The sequence below is a fragment of the Anopheles marshallii genome, chromosome 3 (genome assembly GCF_943734725.1).
Source record: "Anopheles marshallii chromosome 3, idAnoMarsDA_429_01, whole genome shotgun sequence".
Taxonomy (NCBI): domain Eukaryota; kingdom Metazoa; phylum Arthropoda; class Insecta; order Diptera; family Culicidae; genus Anopheles; species Anopheles marshallii.
In genome coordinates, this window is record NC_071327.1 from 75322559 (window position 1) to 75350349 (window position 27791).

Below are 27791 nucleotides of genomic sequence, written 5' to 3' on the forward strand. Positions count from 1 at the left end.
ATCGGTGCAGTAATAAAATACCACCAGCTCACTAATGCGACGCAATTTAATAAAACAGCCAATAAATAGTTTCACCTGTTGGGTGGATATTGTTAGTTTGGAACATCTTCAAATGGGGTTAGCTTTTATGTGATGTGCCTTCCATGAAGTTGAGTCGTGTCGTAGGTGTACACAATGGGTTGGTTTTTATGGGGATATTAACTCTCCATTGGCCACAATATGAGTGCATCTTTTACCTACATTATCTGAAGTCGTCGAGTAATTTAGATCGGATCTCTAATATACTGCCCAAGATAAACAGTATAGTTCATTGCTAATTCTCCACTTCACTCACTCCACAGGAGAACGTTACGATTTCGTCATCACCGCTGACCAACCGGTCGGTGCGTACTGGATCCAGCTCCGAGGACTCGGCGAATGCGGTATCAAGCGGGCACAGCAGTTGGCCATCCTTCGGTATGCTCGCGGACCGTACCAACCAGCCTCACCGCCACCAACGTACGATGTCGGTCTTCCGCAGGGCGTTGTAAGTAGCCATCAATCACCATAAAAAACCATCTCCCATCGCCATCGGTTATTGTCGTCCCTATTCTGGCGTGCCCCATCTCCAAAAAGGGACACATCACACCAATCTCGACGTGAAGGTCGCGAAGATCCATGCCTCCATCATCCATTTCACTCTCCAAAGCGTGCGTGTGTGTGTGTTTTATTGTACTCTTTCACCCATCTTATCGCTTGCAAAACACTGCAGAAGCTCCACACAAAAAAAAGCTCCCTTTGCTACCACAAGAGGAAATTGCTCGCAGGGCAACAAAACGGAAGGGCTTGACCTTTTGTGTTTCTGTAAATATTTCACTGTTTGTACAATGTGCCCGAACCGGAGTTTGCTTGCTTGCTACCCGGGACAATTTTCCTTCTCCTTGGTTTTTTTTTCTTTTCCCAAACACAACACACACACACACACGTGCGCGCTTGTCTTCACCACTTCTGTTTGATATTCGCAGCCACCATTTCTACCTCCATTTTCTGGTGACATTTGTGTGTTGTTTGTAAATGTTTTATCACACGACCGCTTTATTTCCCTTTTTTCCACCCCATGTTTATTGTCTCTTCTTGTTCTCTTTACTGTTTTTTTCCCCTCTGTTGCTTTTGTCACATTTTGTCTGGCATCTGTTTCGCATCCTCCGTTATGCCCAACAAGCTTCCTTTTTTAAAAGCTATCTTTCCGCAGGGGGATTATTCAGCGGTGATCGATTCGATGCTCTGCCAAAGTGGTTGTAAATAATCCTTTACCACTTACAATGTCCCTTTGGGGTTGATGCGCCCTCAATGCGTGTGTGTGTGTGAGTGCTCGTGTTCTTCAAACAGTTTTTGAAGAGCTTCGTCTGCGTTTGTGTATATGATATTCACCTTCCTCTTCTGTGTAGATATGATTTCTTTACAACTCCTCAAGAGCACCTCAATTTGTACAAACGAATCACCATTTATTATGTTTTTCTATCGCATATTTCATAACTTCCTGTACCATATTGTAACATATTGTGATATAAGTAGGACCGTTAGCTAAACAAATGCCATACCTTTCTTGTACAAAGATTTCTTCCTTTCTCTTTGTGGAGAATGATATGAAAGTATATGATTACAGCAGATGAAATCTCCACCATCATTCGGAGAATGATAACGAAGAACGAGATAAACCAAAGCGTAAAACTTCTTAGTAAAGCGCCCAAGGATACATTCTTCTCAGGCCGACCTCTTTATCCGCTTTGGACGTAATGCACATTACGATCGGGAAGTGTTTCACTGGAAAACATACACCATAACCCTTGAGAGGTCGCTTTAGCGAATTGGATTAATTCTCGGTATTCTACCGAATGCTGCGTTCCCATGTAAAAGTAGCTGTAACTCTTTTGCGCGAACGCACACACTGAAGGTGGGTAAGTGATTGTGAATTAATTATTACGCCCGTTCTGCCCGACCAAACTCCATAATATCGGTGCGGATTCGCGCATTTCATCAAAAAGCTCCGAGCAGATCTTGCGATTAATGTATCTTATCGTACTTTCGGCTATCTCCGGTAGATCCGTGGTTAACTATTGGAGTGGTTAGCGCACTCGGCAAGAAAAATGCCCTAAGAGCATGCTCTAGTTCTCGCCCTTCCAGCAGAAAGTCAAACAGATTAACCCTGTTCAAAGCAATTTTGCGTACCGTTTCATCCTCGGTGGTTTTCGCTATTTCGAGGCAACTAGCACCAACTGCTGGTCTAATGGATAGGGACTTGGTCGAACCTTAGTCGGTGGCCAGCTGACAGCTAATTAATCGGAGCTGTTGTTCGAGGCGTCCGCGAACGATGCCCTGCTATTCAGACGAACTTCCTTTCTGGGCCGGTTTCACACGACCGGTGGCCATTATTTCATCCCTGTGCGAAACAAAGCCCCACCGATAAATGGACGTACATCCGTTTATTAAAGCCGATAGACCCACACACGCGTGGAATGTAAGCAGCATTGGTTGCTGAGTGAGTCCTTTCCGTCTGTTGACCTGTGGCTTGGCTGTGGGCGAGGTGGCAGAACCAAAACGGAAATATCCTTTAATCCAACACCCGAAGGATCCGTGCCGGAAGCGATACGAGCGTGGAGATTGCCAACCATATCTTTCATACGATTTGTGTGGTTTGTTTGTGTTAGATTACACAACTTTATGAGAGCGTGAAAAATGTCTACCCGGGAGTCCTATATCCGGGCAAATAGGATTTTGAAATGAAGTTGTTCCTTGTGATGATTAAATAGATATTCTATTATTTCAAACAGAATAAAAACAACACCCCACATGGGTTCAACAACTTTTCACCTACGCTCTAATGAAAGGACCCTTTCAATTGAGTCGTCAGTGACTCGATGGATCTTGAAAGTCGCCATGTTCTGGAGCTGTATCAGACACCGTCCAATCTTCATTGCCGTCCAGTTGTCACCTTGTGTTTTTCTTGTTCTTGATGTCCCCATATCGTCTTCACTTACATCCCAAAACATTGACCTTCGTCACTCATGAAAAAAAAACCACTTCAATCCTCCCCGATCCGTATCTTAATCGATTGGCTTTTCTCTTCCTCATCTATACGAAAACAAAAAACTCTATTTCAACCACAATCTCAAAAAAAAAACAAATCAAAACCAACCCAACTCCAATGTACCGAACGCAAACACATAAAACAAAACGCACCCGAAACCCGGTTCGCTGTCAACGTCGGGCAGGTCATGAATCCGCTCGACGCTCAGTGCAACGTCCAGCGGGACGATGCCATCTGTGTGAGCCAGCTGAAAAACGCCAAGGAAATTGATCGTGCGCTGCTGCAAGAAAAACCGGACGTCAAGATTTTCCTACCGTTCCGCTTCTATCTCTACCGCCCGGAGGAACTCTTCCAGCCGAACACGTACAACCGATTCTTGGGTGAGTGGAATATTATCAAGGTTTTGCTTTGGCATGTACACCGAAGGCAATAAAAACCGAGTTCCAGATTCCGGAGATTCCAGAGAGGAAATTGTTTCCTGTTCTTCCTTTCTAACCCTGATTGGTGGTTGTGTGTTTTGCCGTTTCAGTCGCTCCTACTGGAGATCATGTTATTTCGCTGATCGATGAGATTTCCTATCTGTCGGCACCGGCCCCGCTACTGTCACAGTTCGACGACATCAATCCGGAGCAGTTCTGTAACGGTGATAACCGACCGGCCGATTGTGGTGCTAACTGCATGTGCACGCACAAGGTCGACATTCCGCTGAATGCCATCGTGGAGGTCGTTCTTGTCGACGAAGGTACGTAGACTGGGAAGAGGTGTTAAAGTCCTTGTGGCGATTGTATTTATTTTTATAATCTCTCCCCTTTGTGCAGTCCAACAACCGAATCTGAGCCATCCGTTCCATCTGCACGGTTACGCGTACAACGTGATCGGTATCGGCCGCTCACCGGACTCGAACGTCAAGAAGATCAACCTGAAGCACGCGCTCGATCTCGATCGGCGTGGTCTGCTCCACAGGCAGTACAATCTGCCACCGCTCAAGGACACCATTGCCGTCCCGAACAATGGTTACGTCGTGTTGCGATTCCGTGCCGACAATCCAGGTAATTGGGGCAGTACTGGAAGAGAACTCCCTTTAGGCTGCGGACATCCTCTAACCTTACGGTTCGTCTTCTCTTTTTCGCAACTTCTCAACAGGATTCTGGCTGTTCCACTGTCACTTCCTGTTCCACATCGTGATAGGAATGAACCTGATCCTGCAGGTCGGCACGCTTGCCGACCTACCACCGGTGCCACCGAACTTCCCTACGTGCGGTGATCATTTACCACCGATTAACTGAGGCGTCCCGGCGCCACGAAAAATTCGCCCGCTACACGGTGAACACCCACACGCTCCACGTGCAGCCGGCAAACGAATCAAACCATTCCACAGGGAAAAACAAAACATCACACGTTATGAACAGAAGTTTTAATTCGCTAATTTCGAGAAACGTGCGCGTACGATCGCCACATTTACTGCCTTCCTTTTATTGTCAAGCTCTTTCAGTGTTTCTTTTTCGTGTGTACTTGCTTCTAGCCGAACCTGCTTGAGTTGGTTAACTGAGCGAAAACAAAAAAAAGGATAACTTCTTTATCTTTTCCAAAAAGTTTTCCTTTCCATAACGCACCTTAGGTTTGGGAATCGGCTTGAAAGTGGTCTGAAATTCCCAAATTACCCAACAAGAAAAAACAAACATGAGAATACTCCACTGTACCCGAGGCGGATGCGATGCCTGCTTTGCTGCTTTCGGGGCAGTTTTATCTTTTAATTATTATCCCTCCCTTGTTTAACGTACTTCGATGTAATCCTTGCGACCGGCGTGCTATAGCAACGTGCGCGCCCTTCTTCACGTACGAGTTTTATTTTTCATGTTGTAATTTATAGCGCAAAGCTTTCCAGTGTTTAAGTAAATTAATTGTAGATAGAACTAGGGTGAGATGGAAGGATGGAGGGTACGGTTGAAACGGCTACTCCCTTCAACTTCCCTCCATTGGTTGGGCCATCTCCCGTGCGGGAATGGGACGAATGGGTTGTCCACAAGTACGAGCACGAACGAATATGGCAGTATACAGGGATATTGAAACGGTTTTTCTTTTTGTTTTGTTTTGAATTGATTGCATTTCGGAATGTTGATCGATTTCATACACACACACAAACAAACCCTCGGAATCGATCCAAACACACGATACATACACAGCGAGAGAGGAGGTTGAAAGAAGGAAGAGAAACATCACCAACCAGAGGGTTCACGTTTGTTGCCATATTTGTTTGCTAAAGTCAATTTCATGTTCGATTACTTCTCTTTTTTCCTGTTTTTGTTTACCTATCACATATTTGTTTCTACTTTTGAGCTATTACTTTTCTATCTTTCTTTTGTTTTCACTACATCAAACATGCTTTATTCTGTTTTAGTAGGTTCCTTTTTTGTCTTTCTTTTATTTTATCATTTTATCAGTTTTTTTATCACTTTAGCAAATGAAGCAAACAAGAGCTTGTACTGGAAGGGTATTGTTTGTTTCCCTACTTTTTCTTCATCCAAACATCGAATACACACACGTACACAACAACAACATCATTCCATCATAATAGCAAATAGGAACAAGAATGATAACATACTCCTTCGCATCATTCGCCTGAAATAGGATTCGATGGATAGTTTGTAAATATTTGATAAAAATACTCAGCGGTTCTGGGGATTGCGCGATATAGTGGCGACTCTGCCTAACAACCACAACAAAACATCAACCCCACTCAGAAATGGACATCCATGTTCGCCATCTATCAAACTATCGCAACTACCCCATACATCCCCCCCCCCCCCCTTTCGGGAACATACACACTCACACACAACATCCCAGGTGGGAACGTTTAACATTACATTGTAAATACTCATAGCTCAGCTGCCGGCGGACGCTATCCAGACCGCATCACCACCCGTACACCGTACTGCCTCTCATAAATCTGTGTAATATAAATGATCATTTCGTGAGTGTGTTACCGTTTTGTTTCGTACCGGTAGTCTTTATCGTTTGTTTTACTTCCGAGCTTCCCTATCTGAACGCACTTTCTAGAAAAAAAAGATTATTCAAATCAATACAGCAACTAAAAAGAAAAAAACCCCAACCCCAAGATATTGAGATTTACCGCACAAAAGGCACACGAAAAGCTGCTTTTCGTTCCATATGCCAACAGACAGCCTCATACCTGCATACCGTATTGGAAATGTATGAATAAAGCTATACTATTAAATGAAAAGTTCAAACACAATCCCGCCAAACGATTGTGCAAAACGTAACGCGCGTAAACCAGCTAAGCATAGATCTGCCAACTATTAAAGAAAGTTTTTTTGTAAAAAAAAAATTATCTGTTGTATATATTTCTTTATATTAGATTGTATTAGTGTTTAAGTTGTGTATATTTAGTTTTTCTTTCTATTTTTCTGATGCTTTTCTTACTTCTATCGCTTGGGTTTTCCCTTCTTTCGCTCAGTGTTTTGCATTTTTCGTCACACTAATTGTACAGTTTTCTCGTCACTTTCCCCAAACTGCAGTGCAGCGAGTGTAAAAGCTTACATCTCGCTCGTTCAGCACAGCATAAAATCCTGTTTTCTCAACCCATCAGAACTTTTTCTTCCTCCCTTTTGCCGGACTGCGTTGAAGCCAAAAGGAAACAAAAACAAACCAGCAACACACGGCTTAACTTTTGCTTCAAAACTTTCCTGTACACCTGTGGGTGTACACACCATCAACTCACCAGTAGTGCAAACCGTAGTTTAAACAAAAAAAAGACAACTCCCTTGATAGAAAAAATTCACGGTGGGTCGTTGTGTTGCAAAAGTTTTTGACGCCACGTTCACAGCACAGTGGGTAAGTATTGTGGGGTAAGAACAGGGGAATGAATGAAGGAGCAAACAAGCTGGAAAAAATCAATAATTAAAGCTGATCTAAACCTGTTACCGAAATGGAGGAAATTAATTAAATATACACGATATGCTCAAATCGGAGTAAGAAAAGAGAGAAAACAACATAAGCTAATTATCGTAACGTTAGAAAAGGATGGAGCAGAACAGTTAGTAGTAGAACCATTACGGGGGAACTTTTAGCTTTAGGCTGAGTGACACTTAAGGTGGTCCAGAAAAAAGCGACAACATAACTGCAAATAATAAAGAGTTAAATTTCGTATTCTTACCCCTGAGGTATTCTCCATTTGCCCAACAATAAGTAAAGTGTTAGTAGAAGCAATGCAATAATTAAGAACCTCACCTTTATGGTAACGACAGCTTTTTTTATAGCATCCTTTGGCGAGTTTCACGATATTTAGCGACAAGGATACAAATTAAAACTGTAAGCAAAACAATTCAACACTGATCCTTGATCCAGTGGGTGGAACAAAAGGCATTGCTTTCATTTCCATCCGTTGACAAAGTAGAGACGAAAGTTTTATTGGAGACATGTCTCTGGAAATTGAGCTCACTTGGGAAACTTTCGAATTGCAAAACAGCAAAAGTTATGTTGGTTCTTTCCTGTGTGTCTTTTTGCATTACGTTAAAGTAGAGAGCACTGATTTTGTTTTAAAAAAAGAGCTTTAAGCACGGTTTAATGCTGAAAGCTTTCCCAACTTTTCCATCCTTCTTATGAATGTACATTGTTTTCTGTATATACGTATTGTATCATTTTATCTCTCTCTCTTTCTCTGAATGGCTTGATTCTATCACACTCACTTTGCCTATCATCGCTCAAACTACCCGCCCAAGCACTTGTACAGATACACCAAAACCACCCTCTTCAAGCAGCCATCTTTACGCACCGCCAACATCAAACAACCTACATTCGATTCCTGCTCCCATTCGGAACTGTTCCGCCCGCTGAGCCCGGCAAGCTCCAACGAAAGTGGCTCGGAGTGGCATCCAACCATTACTCCTCCCGAGTGCTCCTCTGTTTGTGTGTATGTGTGTATGCGTACCATAACAATTGATTTAATTTTCAATTCACAGGTCCTGAACCCGCTCGATGCCGTCTGCAACGTGCCCCGGCCGGATGCGGTCTGCGTGAGCAATCTGCGAAATGCGAAGAAAGCCGACAAGGCGGTACTTTCCGAACGGCCCGACGTTAAGATTTTCCTCCCATTCCGGTTCTACTTCTATCGCGTCGAGGAACTGTTCACACCGAACACGTACAACAAATTTTTGGGTAAGTAGCCGTGGACGTTTGCTGTGAGTCTTCGTTATCTGTCGCGAACTGGGGCCCAATTTGGGAGGGAGCGTAATTTGACAACATTTTGATAAGGGTGACTCTTATCGAAGTCGGAAGCATGATGAGCTTCCTGGCATAACCATGGAAAGGATATGTCGTGGCACTCCCATCAATGGCAGCAGTTAGTTTTTATCCTTATCAGAACGAATGAGGAAATGAACCTTGCAGCATATGACAACCATTGGGAAGCCCATTCATGCCAGGAGGTCTCCAGATGGCACGTCACTGCTATAAACCAAAATTCTTAATTTCAAATCCCAACTGCAACGGTTGTACAAGCTATTTTCGCCTCCAAATGAATGAGTAATGGTCATATGGCACAAACACCCGACCACACAGGGCCATGGTATCCTTCCTGCAAATGCAAACAGGCTGATAAGATAATAATAACAGCAGTACAAAAATTGCTTTATTTACCCCCGTGCCCGGACCAACGTGCTAAAAATACCTTCCTGCACTCAATGTGCCCGCATTACGATGTGTGCACGATTGCGCCATGGAAAGGTAACTCCATTTGGTGCTGCCACCACACGAGATATTGCAATGTACCCCCAAACCACATCTTCGGCGCCGGCCTTGGGTAGGTCAGGAAGGATGCACTTCCCGAGACCCGCCAGGTTCGGTTGTGTGCCAATGCAAAAGTACAAACCCATGTAGCCAGACAAACACGAATGCCTTTCAGCTTGCTGGACAACTCAAAGAAAACTCCGGGAGCAAAAATAGACATCAACTAGCATCCTGTGGCCGCTTTTCCGCTCCCGGTGCACACCGCCAGCCAACTCTGGCGAAAGGTTGAAACAATTGTTAGCCGTGGAGGAAGTGCACGAATTGAGCGAAGGGAAGTAGCAAACGAAAAGCAAACTTGCTCGCTCGTTGCACTATGTACCCGGCCTGGCATGACAGGTGCAGCTACGAACGACGGTTCGGCTGTTGTACCTTTCCGTCCTTGTATCACTCGCAAGCGCGCGCACTCGGGCCCTGTGAGAGTTGAACCGATGGCACGGGAAATGAAATAAAATACCGCACACTCCTGCATGGCTTTTCCCTTTTTATTGTTGTCCACCCCCCACAAACCTGTCCGATACTGATGAGGAAAATAAGAATGCACTTCCGTTTCAACCGTGTGCATCTTTGTGCCCTTCGCCGGTTCGTTTATGATCACAATCTACTAACACAGCAGGAATATTCCCATACATGGAGCATACTAGCTTGTTGCTCTAGTGAGTGTTGGCTAAGATGGGAAGAAAAATAGTGACTAGTGTCCTATTTTCAACCATACGTTTATGAGAGCACGTTAGGGAGTTAAGGGACAGGCTGCTCTCGGCTTCCTCCTAAGGTGTCAACATGTTCACGGGCTGGTAAGAGAATGAAAAATCAAAGATAAAACTTTATTTAATGAACGAAGTTTATCCTGGTGCTGACGACCAGGATAATTTACTTTTAAATACTTCCATATGGCGAGGAAGCTGTTGGGTCGTAGAAATGTGGAAAGGTTTTATAATTAGAGATAATTTTTATAACTTTTGATATACTAATGAAAAAGAACCTAGCAATGTTTTTTTTAAGTTTTCGATATAATTCACACTCGGCAAACACTACAGTGTGGGACGCCGTTTATCTGGTATGTTATTAAACAGCTGGTCCGTTCATCTTTTCTAGTAGGAAATGACAGCTCTGCACATGACCATTTGACAGATCGACTTCAAACCCGATTATGGCAAATAGTAAACGTCTCAATTATAGTAAACTAATAGTACTAACGAAAAGCACACATGTGTTACAGATTTCGTTTCTAATTAAAATTGAAATGATGGTTATTGGTACTTAGGTTATTGGTATTTGCAAGTGTGCTAGATCCTGTGGGAATACTTAACTTGAGTTCCCAAGACTATGTTATTAAGACTAGAATATGTTAATCCACTCAAACGTGTTATAGATCTAATATATCCCCCACTCATTCTATTTCGCTCCAAAACTTCAGTTGCCCCCGGTGGAGATCATTTAATTTCGCTGATCGATGAAATCTCGTACGTATCGCCACCGTCTCCGATGCTGTCGCAGATCAATGATATTCCGCCGGAACAGTTCTGTAACGGTGATAACCGCCCACCAGACTGCGGTCCGAACTGTATGTGCACGCACAAGGTCGACATCCCGCTCAATGCCATCGTGGAGGTAGTGCTCGTAGATGAAGGTAAGATCTCTCGGGCATCTCCCGGTATTAAAGAACGCGTCTAACAATCTCACTCGATTCGACAGTACAACAAGAAAACTTGAGCCATCCGTTCCATCTGCACGGTCATGCCTTCCACGTGATCGGTATGGGCCGTTCGCCGGACAGTACGGTGAAGAAGATTAATCTGCGCCACACGCTCGATCTGGATCGACGAGGTCTGCTGAATCGACAGTTCAATCTGCCACCGCTGAAGGACACGATCGCCGTCCCGAACAATGGTTACGTTGTGTTACGATTCCGGGCAGATAATCCCGGTAAGTGCAGCACTCTTTCTCTCATTCCCTAGTAGCTTAACTCTCCAATGTGTACTAAAGTTGGTTCCTTTTACTTTCTCACTTCCAACAGGATACTGGCTGTTCCATTGTCACTTCCAGTTCCACATAGTGATCGGAATGAACCTGGTGGTGCACATCGGTACCCATGCCGACCTACCGCCAGTGCCGCCGAACTTCCCACGATGTGGCAACCACATACCTCCTATAAAGTTTAACTAGTAGCCAATAGATAGTACACTCCAATTCCTGTGAAGACTCGTGTCCCATAATGTGAAGGTTCCAGCCTTTTTCCCCCTATTCCAACCCGCCAACACATGTTCCTCATACCGCTATAACCCTTTTTTTGCAAATCCTACCGGAACCGGCGGACTGAAACCCTTTTGCAAGTCATCTGTACACCCAAGCCGACCGTCCTTCCCACGCAAACCCCTCATCGTACCGATTAAGGAATGTTCATTAGATAAGGACAACGAAACGAACCCGTTCGCAGTGTCTGTGCTGCGTTTGTGCTCAGAGATCGGATCAGTGTTCCAGCCTGGTGGCCACGGTGGTTGAGCCATTTCTTGCCACAGTGCGATTAATTAGGATAAATGTACTCTATTGTTAGTATCCCTGCCGAATGACTTAGTGTAGTCGCTTCTCCGTCAAAAGCATTGCGTCGAAAACGAACAAAACACGCGCGCGTGTTGCGAACTGGCACCGGTCCGGATGTGTGCTTGATGCAATCATCCTCACCGCCATCCCGTCTATCTCTCTACTGCAAACGGAATCGTATTCGAAACACGAGTCACTTCGCTGTTTGCTAGGTAACTGTTCATGACCTTTTGATCTAGCTATAAACACCGTAAACGAATCAGTTTTTGTGATTTTCTACATTTATCGTCTGCAAGCGGTTAGCAAACACTCTTCACACCTTCACGATACTTCACCACCAAAGAATTTGCGCGCAAAAAGAGAAACTTATTTTTCCCCTCCGCACACAATAACTGCCTGCAAAGGTGCTAAATTCATGTGCTCAATTTAAGCTGGATAAAATATTGCACCCGGAGCTATATTTCAATTTGGTTTAGCAAACGGCTACGAGTAATGGCAGCTCGTAACGAATCTGTTCCCATCCGCGCCCAACCAAGCATTCCGTTGGATTTCGAAGCCAAAATAGGGAGGATCAGATTGTTGCGACTCGACTTTCACTAGATGCTTTTCCACGGGACTTACGTACGGCGCCGTATGTCTCCCACCTCTAATCCCCAACGAGCCCGCTAACCGTACCTTCGGGCATACCAATAACTGGTTGTATAGTAAATGCTTTCGACATTGTTTCGCCTTTAATCGCGCGCAGTAGACACATTGTGCGCGTTTGTGTATTGGAGAAGCTTCCTTTGCGTGTAGTTTCGTTCGTTCGGGTTTTTTTTTTGTTTCGTTTTGTTTTGTATTGCATTACCTCGTAAAACCAGATACGACAGAACAGACTAGCATAACATATACATTCGATGGAAAATATTGTACCGCACTAGCATAAGAATGTGAGACGGAAACGAGAGGAAAAAAGAGCGAAGACTCGAAAGAAACAAACCAAGTTCAGCCAATAAATAACAATAATAAAACAGTGAGATAAGAATAATTCCGTGTGGTTGGTTAGTTTTCCCGTGGGGAAAATCCGAATATTGGGTCTTGGTTTCGCTTGCTGTTTGACACTGCCTTTTTGATTTTTTCGCAGAAGTTGCTTTCAAATGTCCAAAAGGACAATAAAATAATTACGAATCGTTGCAGCTACAATGTTGACATGCGTGTAACAAACGTTTCGATTTTATTTCGCTGTTCTGCTAAATTTTGAATGAAAATTGACAATTTTGACTTCGAATCGGTATATTTTGTTTCTTATTTAGCTTAAATTTATTAATTCATGCCGTGTTTTGCCCTATTTCCTTTTTCTATCGATAATTCTTCAGCTACCAGGCGTCTCCATTGAATTTTACATTACAAAATGTAAAAACACGTTGCTAGTGTGCTATAATTGCACGCCTTTGTTTTATAGCGCTCCGTTTTTGTTTGTGGCAAACATCCGAACCATACGGCGCATTTTCATAGCAGTAGCTTTTTCACTGGGAACAAAGGTGCCAGTTTGACAGCTCCAATCCAATCATAAACAACCGGTCGTAACAAATAAACAATCTGCTGTGCTGCAAAAATTAAATCGCCATTTTAATGGGTAAAAGGAAAGATAATAGCGCGGATAAAGATGGTAAGTATTAATTCGAGTGTTAAAACATCCAATGCTTCATCGTCAATTACCACCAACGACTTCCTCATTCAAGGAGGCGTACCCCAAGAATTGTCCCACAAGAAACACAAAAAGCACAAGAAACACAAAAAGGCTCGTGCTGAGCCGGAACCAACATACGAGCTGGTGGAGGAGCAGGCCCTGGACGAAACCATGGAAGTGGTCGAAGAAATCGAGTACATGGAAGCGGACCCAGAGCCGGAAATAGTGTCGGAGGTTGAAACGGATATTCAAACCACGTTCGATGCTAGCAACTCACAGATGGAACTGCTGAACGATTCGCAATTGTCCCAGCAACAAAAGGCACTTTCGCCCGGAAAATCGCTTGCCGCCATGAACAAGGCACAGAAAAAGAGCCGCAAAAGGGGACGCGATAGTGGCACGTCTAGCGAGGAAGAACGTTGGCTTGATGCGATTGAATCCGGCAAGCTGGAAGAAGTCGACGATGAGCTGAAAAAAATTAAACCGAAAGATCCCAAACTTATGACGGCCCGGCAGCGCGCAATGTACGAGCGTGGGTCAGATAAAGAGCCGGCGCCCGGCTCGGAGCTTCTAATGTCGTTGCCCACCGGCTATAAGGAAAAGGTCATGACGGAAGAGGCGATACAAAAGGCTCAGCTAAAATCCCAAAAACGCAAACAAATGGCTGACGAGAAGCGGGAAAAGGATAAAAAGAAAACTATGGAGCGTTTGCTGAAAAAGCAAGACTCAAAATCGGTAAAGGCGATAAAGAACCGTCCGATTAAGGAAAAGGTACCGATGATAACGTACGTTAACAGTATTGAAGGGGCAACGATTTCTTTACCGCCGGAAATAGATTTTCCTTTAGCAAAGCAAACGCCCCGAGACCCACCAAAACCCACACTGTGTGCTATCCCTAGCTGCAACAACATAAAACGGTACAACTGTTCGAGAACGAACATTCCGCTGTGTAGTTTCAAGTGTTACAAAGCCAACGTGGAATCAATAAAGAAAATCATCTGTTGAAGAAGAAGAATTCCGGCCGGGAATTTATTATGTTTTCATTAGAAATCAACCTGGTGGTGAGAAAGGAAAGGAATGGAACATTCATCAGCGATTGCTTCGATTAGGCAATGTATCAGCGAGTGCATAAATCGAATCGAGTGGTTCGTGCTAGTTAAGAAAGGATGAGCTAGTAGGAGAAATGTTGTTTAACCAGCAAAAGAGTTGTTACCAGCAATTGGTTCAGGTACAGCTCGTACGCAATTTTATCCGTTGCCATGTCCACTGCAACCGCCATCATTTCTTCCAGCTCCTCCACCGTGAACGGTTCACCTTCCTCGGTGATCAGTTTGGTCATGTACTCCTTGTCGACGAATCCCTTTCCTTCTTGATCCAGCACACGGAACGCTTTGAGCAGCTTTTCCGGTGGCGCTGGCTCCATTCTGTGGAAATCAAACAGCATGCAAAAAAAAAATCGTTTCCCACTACAACGTAATGTGTTTGCATCATACTTATGCTCCGCAATCAGTTGACTAACGTACGGAAGAAATTTGGACAGATGTACCGTGCCGTTGGAATCTTCAAATTCTGTTGCCGAGATTACTTCATTTACGTCTGCCTCCGTTGGGACGCATCCTGGAGAAATAATATATACCGCTGTATGCTACAATCCATTATGAATGTTGCATCACATACCTAAAAAGCGCAAAATGGTTCCAATTTCACGCACGTCTACCGTTTTGTTCCCATGATGGTCGAAAATCAGAAAAGCATCCGCAATTCTTTTCTCCAGCTCATTGGCTGGATTTATGTCTGCAAGGAAAGCAGATGATTAATTTGTTTACCCATGAGGAAAGTTTTCTATTTAGAGGTACTTGCCAGAGTATTCGAAATCAGTCATATCGTTTCAAGAATAGCAAAACAATATTGACCAGTGTTGAATCGATTTGGTAAAGCCGTTTCTATAGCAACAACGGCGAAATAGACGAGACACAAGTAGAGAAATGAAAAAAGCGATCAATTTAATGATCTTGGTCAATTTGATGAACTCAGTGCAATGCTATACCATGAAGTTTTATTTGTAAAATCGGTAATATCACTAAATTGTAATTAAAGACCATCGTTTTGTTATTTAAATTCCACATCATGCCATGAAACGCTTAATGAAGCGTTTGCTGTAACGAACCCCGGGCGTCATCTGTCAAACATCAAATTTGACACATTGTAAATCTGTAAATTTAATCAAAACATTCATTACTCCAGGTGAATCACATTTAAACTGGCAAAATTCTCTGTTCCTGTACCGTTTTAGTGAATCTGTGAGTCGCGTTCGTTTCTTCTAACGCATTCGGTTTGATTGGCCGGTACAACGAACGGCCCTGACCTAAGGAAACGCTAACGGGAAGCTCTACTTCTAGCCAGCTCCGTCGGGGGTCGGTGGTACCTTGAAGTGGTTCCTCGGTGCGTACAGTTCGTACGCGAAGCATCCGGCCAAAATTGAGACCGACGGAGCACCGTCCAGGATGTCGGGTGATCAAAAAACCCTCATCAAGGGCAATCCATCACAGTACGTGAAGTTAAACGTTGGAGGATGTTTACATTACACCACGATCGGAACACTTTGCAAGCAGGACACAATGCTCCGGGCTATGTTTAGTGGACGGCTGGAGGTGCTTACAGATTCGGAAGGTACAATGCCGCGACTCCCCCATAATGTCAAGAAATCATGTTTCTAAAACATTCCTTTTCTCCTTAGGTTGGATATTAATCGATCGTTGCGGTACACACTTTGGTACGATACTGAACTTCCTTCGGGACGGTAGCGTGGCACTGCCGGAAACAACCAAAGGTATTGCGGAACTGCTGGCCGAATCCAAATACTACTGTATCGAGGAACTGATCGAGGCGTGCGAGAAGGTGCTCGCTAAGAAGGAACGAGAATCGGAACCAATCTGCCGGGTGCCCTTGATAACATCGCAAAAGGAGGAACAGTACCTGATCAGTACGGCCACCAAACCGGTGGTGAAGTTACTGATCAATCGCCACAACAATAAGTACTCGTACACGAACACATCGGATGACAATCTGTTGAAAAACATTGAGCTCTTCGACAAGCTGTCCTTGCGCTTCAGTGGGCGTGTGTTCTTCATCAAAGATGTGATCGGTTCGAGCGAAATCTGTTGCTGGTCGTTTTACGGCAATGGGAAAAAGGTGGCCGAAGTGTGTTGCACGTCGATCGTGTACGCTACCGACAAGAAGCATACGAAGGTAGAGTTTCCGGAGGCGCGCATTTTCGAGGAAACGCTAAACATACTACTGTATGAGAACAAAAACGCACCTGATCAGGAGCTAATGCAGGCGACATCATTGCGCGGTGCGGTTGGCGGTATCAGCTCGTACACGAGCGACGAGGAGGAAGAGAGGACCGGTTTGGCTAGGTTACGCTCAAATAAACAGAACAACCCTACATGATTCACACATCAGCTAGTGCTGAAAAGGAAGCTGTTGCCAAAGAGGAACTAGCACCACCACAGAGACAGAGGTAGAAAATTCATCACGTTGCGCATCGCCTGTTCCGGCCTTTCCGGCGCTCACCAACAGCTAATATGATTCCAGTGTGAGTGAGGACCGTGTCCGTGTGTGTACGCTTGTGTGCGATTGTGTATTACGGTTCAGGTTGTGGTATGTGCGCGTTTTTTGTGGACAATGTTGAGATGGAATAGCTATGGGATTAAATTTACAATCATATAGAAACAATTTAAAGCTCCGTGCAGTCGCGTTCGACATGCAACGTGGGTTGATAAGGATTATCTGTGCGGAACTAACAAACCCGGACGGTAATAATCGATCGTAAACGTTATAACTTATCTTCCCTATAGTCTGGGAGCGATCCAACACCAAAGGAAGATTGCAGATGCGATAGGAGTTTTTGCTCCTGTGAAAAAAGAAAGCGTTGAAATGATAACAACAATCGACTCCTAATATCCATAAATTGTGTTTAGATAAACGGGAAACAATGCATACATAAAATATCCATATGAAACTAGAATAATGTAAACTTCATAGTAAAATCAAATACAATAATAAAATAATTACATTCTCTACAGCGTAATGCATTCGTTCTTTGCGATTATATTGTCGGATTTTTGATTCTGGTAGAAATTATCGATCATTTCCTGTTGCTCCGATTCGATGCGTTGTAGGTATTGGTATTCTATCTTCAGCTTGTCCAGCTCAACCATTTTCTCGATAATTTCACTCTGCAACGAGCAAAAGCAATCCATAAACAGTAGATTACACAGGATATTTAACCACAATAAATGTGGATACCTGTATCTGCTGTTGTTCCGATTCACGCTGCTTGGAGAATGTTTTCAGCATGTTCTGCACACCGACCGCACGCATCTTTTCCTGGTCCACCTCGGCCGCGAACACCTCGACAATGTTCGCGAACTGGTCGATGATACGACGAAAATCGGTAAGTTCTAGGGAAACGAAATGATAGGCAATGAATTAAACAGTGACAATACTTCGAGCTAGTTCTACAGTCATCGACTTACTTTCGGTGAACCGTTCACACTCATCCTTCAGTTCGTTTGTTTCGTTGGCAACCTCTGGGTCGATCACACGTAGCGTGTACAGATCGTCAATGTACAGACCGGATTTGCCGAATTCTTCGCTCATCTCGCTCGGAAAAACAAATAGGAATGGCTTTACAGAACGATAACAAGAAGCCAATGTTTGTTTGCACTGTTACCATGGTAATCAGGATGTGTTACCGTAATGTCAGTTAAATTGTGGAATTTGTGGACCTCGTATACGTAGAGGACTATGGGGACATTAGTACATTGCCAGATGTATATTTGCTTCAGTGCGTAATGAAGTTGTCTTTAGCATATTCTCTCTTCGTCATTGAAATTGTAAATCGTCGCATTGTCATCTAATATTGTACAAGTATATTTGGTTCTCAGCTACTCCGATAGAACCATCATGACCAGTGACAATAAATCCTTCAACTCCGAGATGATTACATTTAATGGTTCATTTATTTCAACAACGGCAAGTTGTATTACTTCTGTAATTCTCCCCCCTCCCCTCTCCGTTTCCGCTCTTTACGTACCACCGAATGTTTATTTGCCGTATGTTAATTCTAAACCAAATGGGACTGTGAGTGACGTCACGTTTCACACATCGATTGATCGCTAAAAACACATCCTCTAGGTTACAGTTTTGTTTAATTCTTCCCCGAATGTATGGAGTTATATGTTCTTACTAGGGTTTCTTCTTCCTTCTTGTTTTAATTCTGTCACGCTTACGGCTATAATGTGCTTCCTTCATCCATTTACACTCAGCCACAACTATATAGACGATGAAAACAGTTTCAATTATGTCCGGTTTTGCGGCGTTACTCGCGCGCGTGCGGAATTTGCGTGCTCTGCAATGGAAACGCAATCATCGCCGAGACGCCATCGCCATCAAGTAAAGATGTATTGTATTCTTTATGGTGTGATTTTCCCAATATGGCGACATTCATTCCGAACCGTACACCTTTCGCCATTTGTTTTTTTGCATCCTGTCTTATCGATCTACCATGTAACAGATGTATTTTGATAAATTAAAAAAAAACATATTGGAAGAAATTACAAACTAACACACCCTTTCATTTTCTTCCCCCGCGCTGGATCAACATTTGCTGATCAGACTATTTTACCATTTGCTTCTTTTTGTAACGAAATACTGAACTGAAGCCGATCGAAAATTACAAATCGAGTAGTAATCCTGTGAGGTAAAAGCCTTCTAAACCCCTTTTGCCCTTTAAGTGGGATGTGCAGTGGTTTTGTTCGTTGAAAGACGAAAGAATTTATACTGGGCTGCTTTCGGGGGGTTCATGCCTTCCGTGGGGATGTTTTTCTTCGCTTTCTTGCGCCGGTTACTTCCTTCATCATTGAGGCAACTCCTTACGCCCACTGGGGACTTAAGATTTGCTCTTAAACGGGAGACGATGGGTGAATGAAAATGAATTGCGAGTTACTATGTACTAAACAGTGCCAGACGACCACCCGGGAAACAAAGTCCCGTCACTCCAACCGGCGACGATGGGAACACTATTCTCTGCTTCGGTCAACCATTGAACCAACGCACTAAACACGTGTTGATCCCGGGCAAGTTCACGTCGAAGATGAAGCGGCTTCCGAGGTGGCCACATCAGCGGGTGTGGCATCGTCCGCGATCGAAGCAACAGCCGCGGCCGCCTCTGTTTCTTCTGTTGCGTCTGCATCCTTCCCAGCGGACACTCCATTACTGCCATCGGTCGTCGAAGATGCATCATCACCGCTGGCAGTCGTCACATCAGTTTTTACCTTTTTCGTCGCAGACGATACAGCGTCCGCATCGCTCTCGCCGACGGATCCGGTCAGTGAGTTCGATGCGGTACGTTTCCGGGAAGCGGCACCGGTAAAGTTCGGTTTAAATTGAACGATTATGGCTGTCATGTTGTCGCAGCCCGTACCATCTCCTCGCGTGTGCGGTGCTAGGCAATGGTCAAATAGCTACAATATAAAAATGAGGAGGAAGTTCGTTGTATACTAATTCATGTCCGTTGGCAGATTGTGCCTTGTAGTAACGCACCTCTTCGCAAATTTTTGACAGCTTCATGCCGGGTTTGTTGATTCGTTCCTGCACAAATTGTACGACCTGCTCACTGGTCAGGAAGTTCCAGATGCCATCACACGCCAGCACCATGAAATCGTCCTCCGGCCCAATTGTGATCTTTTCAATATCCGGTAGGGCCGATATCATCTGTTCTTCAGGTGGGAGCGATTTGTTCTGCAAAAAAAAAAACAGGCAGTATCGACGGTTAGCCCAGAAACACATCATCTAGGATACAGTGATAATAAGCGATCATACCATTTTGTAACCATGGTCACCGATTGCTCGCGAAAGATTCAACCCTCCATTCACTCGACCATCAAGCGTTACACGTCCGCCCGCCTTTTCTATCCGCTCGAACTCAATCGTATCTTCCGGCTTGTGGTCGAAGCTCATGTCCTGTGCCTTCCCATTTCGGCAAACGACACACCGGGAATCTCCTGCAAAAAGGTACCGTCAATTTTAGTTTCATATCACCTGACATTCAATTCGTTCCACGACCTACCAGCATTGGCAACGTAAAGTTCCTTTCCGTGGAGCAATGCCACCACCGCCGTACATCCACTATCCTTTCCCGGTTCGTCGGTGATGGCTTTCATGAATTCGGCATCCTCCTCATTGATGTAGTCACCCAAATCGGCATACTCATCTGGTTCTTCTTCCTCCTCCTCGGCGCTGCCTTCCTCGCTGTGAATGAATATTAATTCAACATTATTTCCCATAAACTCATCCGTCACCTTTGGAGAATCCTTCACACTTACCCATACGCGTCTTCTTCGCCTTCGTCCGTGGAGGAAGTGTCGTCTGCCGGTTCACCAGCATGCGGAAACTCTTCATCGGAATCACTGTCATCGTCGTCGTCCGTGTCATCCATGCTGAGCGAGACATCGGCCGCCGACGGTCCATTCTTCGGCGAAGGCTTTGCAGCAGCGGAACTACTGTGTACCTTCGCCGAGGCAGGAGACACACTATTCGATCCGCCGCTGTCACAACTACCCGATCCAGCAACGCCATTCTCCTGACCTGCAGAGCCAGACGATGACGACGATGACGATGATACGGCGCCGGATGAGCCAACCTTACCAACGTCACCGTTCAATTTGCTTCCCTGCAGCTTATTTCCATCCGAGGACGAGCTGTCGGGTGCACAATTATCCTTACCAGATGCGCTGGCACCCGGAGCCACCTTCTCATCAGTGTTGTTCGATTTCACAGCAACATTACCAGCCGTATCGCTGATTTCGTCGCTTTGCTCGGCTGTCCTGCTCGCACTGGCCCCACCGGCATCCGTCTCACTTTTACCCGGAGAAACCTTGACAGTAGACGATGACGATGAAGATGGTTCCGGCTGTGGTGTCGCTTCTTTCACACGTTCCACCGTTTTGTTGCTCGAGCTACTGACAGTCGAGTCGGCCGCATCCGGGCCGGTACTCTCTTCCTTCGGTACGACCGACTTACTATCATTTGTCCCAGCTGCTGGATCTGCTTCCGCATCGGAACCGGCATCACCTTCCACGGCGACAGCGGGCCTTTTCTCACTGGAACCCGCACCTGCATCAGACGTAGTAGCGCGCCGTTTACCTTTCAGATAGGGCGATATTGGCTTGGAACAGTTGCCCTCCTTGAGTGCAACCACCCGCTGGTTCGTTCCCTCGGCCGGTTTCGTGTCTTTGCGATACTTCTGTAGCACCTCGTTCAGTGGCATCACCGCTTCCTTGCACAGATCCTCCACATTGTCGTCTTCCTCCTCCTCTTCCTCCTCGTCGGCCTCTTCCTCGTCGTTCGTTTTGTTCGACAGGAGCTTCAGCTCCTCGATTACCTTCTCCCGCAGCAGCGTCGCATCCAGCCCCAGGAACGCATCCTTCAGCGCTTTCTCGAATTCTTTCTGTCCGTACGCTTCGACTGTTTTCAGAAAGTCGGGCAGATGCAGGGCACAGTACCGGGCCACCTCGGCACCTCCGTGCCCATCGTACACCGCGAAGAAAGCGCTTTTCTCATCGAAACTCAGTATGCAGTTGTGTGCATCCTGTGGGCAAAAGAAGTGTAAGGTAAGTGGAAAAGATTCTGGGAGGGTGCAAAGTGTAAATCAACACCGTCCTGTCGTTGGTGTTGAATCGAGTCAGCATTTTCGTCCGCAACGTGCCCAAACAATGCTTACCTCCTGACTGATTCGCCAACCCTGCATGGAGCTGGAACCGCAAGCCAAGTAGTCGTTGGCCTCATCGCTCGAATCCTTCACCGTCAGTGGTTCGGAAAGGTAGGCGCCCATGTTGCTGCTCGCCGCCTACTGTGTTTGCCACCGTCAAGAAAACGCGACGTATGCGTGTGTGGTTGCACCTATGTATGCGTATGCGTAGAGCAAACAGCAACTTATCAAAACCACTTGAGAGCGATGTTTCCGTTCGCCGTTTCCAAAACCACAGAGCCGGTTTTGATTGTTATTTTTCGCCAGCACGCGCCACTAAAAGATTGCTGTCACAGTGGCACGACAAACACATTGAAAAAGGGTTCCGCTACCGTGCCCGCTACTGCCGCCTGGATGCACACGCACACACCACCACACAAACGCGGTCACCGTCCGTTTGCAAAATGCAACGCACACGGGGTCGGTTCCAACTAGCGGCAAGCCAACACTTTTCAAAGTTCCCTGGAACTTCCGGCCCAGAATGGAACGTTTAGTTTATAAACACCGAAGATCACTCACTTCGCGCTGCGGTAAAAAACTGTACACGGAACAAAAACCCCCCACACAACAAACACACACACGCACCCGGTCTAGGCGTTGGTGCACGGGCAAGCTTTGCCGACGGTGGAATAAACAATAATCGGCGCGATATTACCAATCCTCCGGATATTTACGACACGCTGCACCGTTATGCTGCTTCCTGTGCGGGACGGATTGCTTCGCAACTAGGTGTGCCCGACAGCAGTCGTGTCCTTTTGCTTGAGCCAAAAAACGCGGACCACACTTCCCGGCAAATTTTTTCAGCTTGCCTTTCTCACACTCGCGCACCGACGCATGTCATCGGAAAAATACATCGAGTTTGACGCATCGGGCAAGCAGGACGGGCTTTGCCGTAGATGACGCTAGCTATTATTGTGAACAGCAAACCGCACAGGCAAAGACAAACCGCTGCTACACGATCGATTAAAGCAATTTGTATTTTAAAATAACTAAAACAGTAAATTATTTAATAGAGCGTAGTGGAAATGGGTAAAAATGTTCTTGTTAGCAGCGTACACTCCAGGTCAGCTCATTTGATGACAGTTGACAGTTCATTATTTGACACATGCCATTCCTCATTTTAGCACCGCGTTAACCCTCGGGTGCCCAATAAAATATTTGAAGATATTGTGGCGTCTATAGCGAAAATAAAATTACAGTTTCAAAGCGTTGCCCAAGACTTTTCATTCTGATTACACCGGGAACGGATCAATCATTGACTAAAGTAGCTCAATTGTATTGTGGTTAAATTATAACGGTTGGTTGTGGTCCGATGGTTCAGCTTACCTCGAATGATAGTGATCGAAGGGCGTGTTTTGGAGCTCTGGTAGATTGAACTAACCGTCCGTCGTAGTTGAAACAGAGCGCAGCTCTGTGGTTTCTTGTGCGAATCATTGCGCACCGGACCGGTTCGAGTCTCGAAAACCACGCTCAAATCTTTCAAACTCTGGACCTGTTGCTGCATCGAAAAATCGGCTCGCTTTATTTCCTGAGCGGAAAAAGAACGTTCGGTTCGGTAATCTACAGCGAAACTGTCCATGTGGAAAGGGGAACGACGTTTCGCCGCAGTTGCTTATCAATTTAGTTTTGATACGTGAGTGGAAACGTGAACTCTGTTTCTTGTGGAATGGAACAAGCGGTGCGTATAAACATTGGTGCAAATTTAACGCTTTTCTATTGTGCTAAAAAAAATAGCGCTAACCAAAGCCTTTCAAAGTCGTAATGATAACACGCTAACGCTAAACAAGTGGATTGCAAAAAAGCAACATTGGATTGTATTTCCAGTTTTATACTAAAACCCAAGATTTCGATGAAGACTTGGTTTAGAAAATCAAGTATGTATTTCGAATCCATTCATCGGCCGAATCGAATTGAACTATGGACAAGAGAGCAGCTCTAGTGTGTAATTTTGTTTGATTGCTATGACTTTGTCAAACACTTGCGTTTTGTTTTCTTGCTTTTCGTAAGCGAAAAGAATACCGAGTGTCTCATTTTAATTACCACCCGACAGAGATAACGTCAAGGGTCATTATCAACATTGCCGATTGTTCTTGACATAATAACAAATGGAGGATGTGTTGGGATTAAGAACAGTATTCGTTCCTCCGTTCGATGGACGGAGTGATTGAAAATAGCGCTCCTATAACAAGATCTTACAAGATGTTCGTTCTATTGTCAATTCTGAACATGAAGAAGTAGAAAAAAGAAACACGAAATGCTTTTATAGTACTAGTCATCTATCCTCGCACTAAATACTAAAGCCCTATCCATCCGTCTAATCTGCGCTTTATTAATTTCCCCCCGGATATCCACCTGAAGGTGCAATGAATCTGGCAAATATCTCCTTGGCACGGCTTGGCTTAACCCTTCCTTCTTTTTGGCTTCTTATTTATGTACACTTACAAACGGCGGCAGGCAGACGCTTTAACGATCGCACGCTCGCCATGCCATGTGCTGGGACCGTTAATCTAATTTTTTGGGCAATTTATTTCATCGCTACATTCTTCCCCGTGCCAGCGAACTGAACTTCCTATCGAACCCGCGTACACATGATGTTACGCCGTACCGGAATGGGTGGCTCGTTCTCACCGTACAGTGTAGGGGTTTGCTGTCTTCAGGTTTCATTTCCAAAACGTTGTAAGAAAAAAAAAGAAGTTGCTAAACTTCTTCCACCAAACGTATTGTAAATAAGGTCGCATTTTGATCGTCCGTATAGTAACATTTATTCTCCTTCAAACCAAACGCAAAATCCCTCCCCGGAGCCAATAAGCTATAGAGCAAACGGAGGACTCCAGGCTCGAGACTGCGGCGAATCTTTCCAATCGTAAAGTGAAAAACAATGTGTGAGGTAAAACTGTTTGCGAAATGATTTAGCCGCTACCGGGCAATGGGAAAACGTGCATTTCCCGGTAACGCCAACGCTCGCATCTCGCCAGGCGGTGGTTTACGATGCCCTGGAGAGAATCGGCACGAAACCGGGTACGAGGTTTTTGGGAGGATGCGACAACAAACGATACTAACCTGCCCTTTCCGAAACCAATATCAAGCAAAGCCGCAAATTACAGCCCAACACGACAGTCCAGAAGCGGCAGATGAAAGTCCACCTTACCTAGAAGGGAAGCGCAAAACAAAAAAAAAAAGAAGGACAGAATGGTTGCTGTGACGTCATAATCGCTCCGCAGCGGAGGGAACTATCGGAGGAATGGGTCGAGGATAGACCGAGTAAACTCACGATTACGATGCCGGGTTACGCGCTGGTGCGTGGGTTTCGGAGCTGTGGGAGCTTTCATGAACGCCACCAACGCATACCCGAGGCAAAAATCAAGCCAACATCGGGAGATGTTTTTGTGGCCTTGCAACGGGGTGGATGGGAATGAATGAACGTGCATGCTGCGTCTAGATGTATTTAGTACGCCCACACACACAATTCTTTCGTTGGTTTCCCGCGGATGCTCATTTCCGACAGATTCGACGTCTCGAAATGGCTTACCCATCCCATCCGAGCTACGAAATGATTTTATTGACAACTCGCACTGCTTGCGCTACTCAAGTTAAGCCTTATTTACCCAATCCGATCTGTAACCGCGTTTGAAATGTGTTTGAGCTGTGGTAATTCCTCATTAGCAATACGCCATTTGCAAAGAGATCTTTTTGTGTTTTGTTTTAGCAATCCAATGACATGACCTTGCCAACCTGCGTCCACCTGTTCCGTGGCGTACCAGATCCTGTTGCGTTTTTTTCCCCCCCGCCTAGCACCGAATGAGGCCGTCAATGCTACAAAAACAAAACCCATCACAAATACAGCGACACAACATCGGGGACGATGCATCGCGTGTGCATGTGACGACAAAACAAGGCCAAACGTTTCCCAGGGTCGCAGGCGTTAGAACGTCATTGGTTTCGGTCCTTTGGCAGAGCAGCAAGGTTTTGCGGGGATGGTGCTGGTACATGAGTGTTCCTCACGATGCTAAAAGTGAGCCCCGGCTTGATGACGTTCGGGATAGTAATCGTAAATTTACGCTTCAACTCAACAGCGAACTACGCGCAACGACCGCTCGTTGAGGCATCATTTGCAGAGGATAAAGCGAAGCAACACTATTCCGTGCCGTACTACGTATTGTATGCCATCCCGTACCACACACACACACACACACACACATCGCGTGCGCGTAAAATGGCACCAGAAATGCATTCGTTCCCGCGCATGGAACCGATACGAATCGCTACCTTTATTCCCGTAGCACAAAAGCTCGCACAGAGTGGGAGGTCAGTACGTTTTGTGAGTTGGTCCGTTTGTTCCGCGCCTTTTGGTGCATTTTACACCCTTTTAACGATATTGGTAAGGTAAGCTTGTGTCGGTGGGCAAAAAAAAAAAGAGCGAGAGCCAGTGAGAGAGAACAAGCTGGAGAAAAAGCGTTCCACGGTAAAGCGCAGGCGTTGGAAAGCTTTTTGCCGCTATCTGTATCGCGCGATGGAAAGTGATTCATTTGTGGTGTTTGACCACGAACCAAAGGAAACAAAAACGCGTGTATGCATACACACATCGAAAGGGATACGGCGCCGTTACGGGAAGGACGCCGTCAGGAATCCTTGCGCCCTAGAGCGTGTATTGATTCGCTACCGTATCTCGCACTTCCGGTTCAATAGTTCTTCCGCACGACATGATCGTACAGGGCGACCTGCTCGTACAGTTCGCTTGCAACCTCGATCCGGCTCGTGTTGGTACCGTAGCAGCTCGCCAGCGGATCCGGATGGATATCCTTCCGGTCGTACATGTTGCGGAAGATGATGCCACGGTGCGGATCGCAAAGGATCTGATAGTTGCGCGAGTTGTTCTTCCTGCTGCGGCCGGTCTTCGCGTTGTAGTACAGCAGATCGACGGGCGTTGGGTAGAGTACCTTCTCGCCGGCAAAGATAGCCCGCCAGTCGTTGCAGTACTGCTGATCGTGATGCACACGCCGCAATGCTTCCTCGTAGTCGATGTAGCCTGAGATTTCCGTGCTTTTCTTCAGGTAACGCATATAAATGATGGTCTACGGGGATGGAAAGGGTGGTTTAATACACGCCTTGGAACTCACACCCAGTTTGGCTAGCGCAATTACCGACAACAGACCCAACCGGTTGGGACGTTCACGTTTGGCAAGTTCCTGAAGAAATGGATCGCCTGGTGTAATATTGCGGCTGAACAGTGTGTTCGGATCTTTAGTCACCTGAAGAAATGTTCTTTGCGCTTCGAAAGCTTCCTTTGTGAGAGCCCTAAAGTAGGAGGTTGCTTATAACGATCTTTAGCTATGTAAAACAATTCACCAACTTACCTGTATCCCGTACGATATAGACTGATTAAATTTTCCCTATTACCGAAATATTGGAGACTTTTGCCATCTATCAGCGAGTTGAGATAGTCGTCATAAGAATTGAACTCCAAAAGGCGAAGATCCTGCTCCGTTAGCTTCATGTTGAACCTGTACCTGCACCTGTAGGTTGTTTTGATAAACTTGATAAGTTTGATACTTTGATCTTCGATTTGCTTGAAAAGGAGATACGATTGAGAACTTGGCAATTATTAACGGATAGTAACGGATGTGAAGGTTACTAAAAGGTGATGTTGAAGTAAGAATTATTATTAACAGACAAGCACCGGCTAGTTATGGCCAAAACGACAATACGTCACAGATTGCAGAGCCAAACGAGGAAGGAGTAAAGGTAATTATTCTAGTCAACCATCAGTTGAAGGATCCATACTTGATCCAATGTACACTAAACGATATTCGCGTAACCCAAAGTGATGGCTGGTGGAGCTACAGCGAGGTGTCAGATGTTAACTGAGAATCTGCGGCTAGAACCTAAACTCTTGTACG

General features: G+C 45.3%; 7 protein-coding genes across 9 annotated transcripts in view; 3 read left to right on the plus strand and 4 right to left on the minus strand.

Moving 5' to 3' along the window:
• LOC128711422 (uncharacterized) overlaps window positions 1-11035 on the plus strand; it is a 75150-nt gene extending 64115 nt beyond the window's left edge. The window contains exons 5-9 of one of the 3 annotated variants that reach the window (XM_053806293.1): window positions 342-526; window positions 8047-8242; window positions 10287-10499; window positions 10565-10795; window positions 10887-11035. In XM_053806293.1, the coding sequence (XP_053662268.1) occupies window positions 342-526; window positions 8047-8242; window positions 10287-10499; window positions 10565-10795; window positions 10887-11035 (974 nt within the window). Of the gene's footprint in view, window positions 1-341; window positions 527-3251; window positions 3448-3596; window positions 3810-3885; window positions 4117-4210; window positions 4354-8046; window positions 8243-10286; window positions 10500-10564; window positions 10796-10886 lie in introns of those variants that run through there. The other 2 variants (XM_053806294.1, XM_053806298.1) reach the window with 2 other exon arrangements.
• A 1986-nt stretch (window positions 11036-13021) lies between these two features.
• Window positions 13022-14084, plus strand: LOC128714042 (INO80 complex subunit B). The gene is made up of 2 exons (XM_053808919.1): window positions 13022-13058; window positions 13132-14084. Exons 1-2 carry the CDS (start codon window positions 13022-13024, stop codon window positions 14082-14084), a joined length of 990 nt encoding a protein of 329 aa, XP_053664894.1.
• An 84-nt stretch (window positions 14085-14168) lies between these two features.
• Window positions 14169-14961, minus strand: LOC128713520 (dynein regulatory complex protein 8). Its single transcript, XM_053808381.1, has 5 exons — window positions 14940-14961; window positions 14757-14873; window positions 14573-14696; window positions 14293-14503; window positions 14169-14231 (listed from the first exon to the last, which is right to left on the minus strand). Exons 1-5 carry the CDS (start codon window positions 14959-14961, stop codon window positions 14169-14171), a joined length of 537 nt encoding a protein of 178 aa, XP_053664356.1.
• Window positions 14962-15583: 622 nt separating this feature from the next.
• Window positions 15584-16587, plus strand: LOC128713801 (BTB/POZ domain-containing adapter for CUL3-mediated RhoA degradation protein 3). Its single transcript, XM_053808670.1, has 2 exons — window positions 15584-15749; window positions 15817-16587. Exons 1-2 carry the CDS (start codon window positions 15584-15586, stop codon window positions 16530-16532), a joined length of 882 nt encoding a protein of 293 aa, XP_053664645.1. The 3' UTR covers window positions 16533-16587.
• A 574-nt stretch (window positions 16588-17161) lies between these two features.
• Window positions 17162-17744, minus strand: LOC128713163 (intraflagellar transport protein 20 homolog). Its single transcript, XM_053808023.1, has 3 exons — window positions 17621-17744; window positions 17391-17545; window positions 17162-17320 (listed from the first exon to the last, which is right to left on the minus strand). Exons 1-3 carry the CDS (start codon window positions 17742-17744, stop codon window positions 17162-17164), a joined length of 438 nt encoding a protein of 145 aa, XP_053663998.1.
• Window positions 17745-19228: 1484 nt separating this feature from the next.
• On the minus strand, window positions 19229-21978 carry LOC128713551 (protein phosphatase 1G). The gene is made up of 6 exons (XM_053808411.1): window positions 21868-21978; window positions 20471-21735; window positions 20215-20396; window positions 19968-20149; window positions 19689-19886; window positions 19229-19609 (listed from the first exon to the last, which is right to left on the minus strand). Exons 1-6 carry the CDS (start codon window positions 21976-21978, stop codon window positions 19229-19231), a joined length of 2319 nt encoding a protein of 772 aa, XP_053664386.1.
• A 4595-nt stretch (window positions 21979-26573) lies between these two features.
• On the minus strand, window positions 26574-27388 carry LOC128713993 (cilia- and flagella-associated protein 299-like). The gene is made up of 3 exons (XM_053808867.1): window positions 27249-27388; window positions 27036-27189; window positions 26574-26966 (listed from the first exon to the last, which is right to left on the minus strand). Exons 1-3 carry the CDS (start codon window positions 27386-27388, stop codon window positions 26574-26576), a joined length of 687 nt encoding a protein of 228 aa, XP_053664842.1.
• Between the last annotated feature and the right edge of the window lie 403 nt (window positions 27389-27791).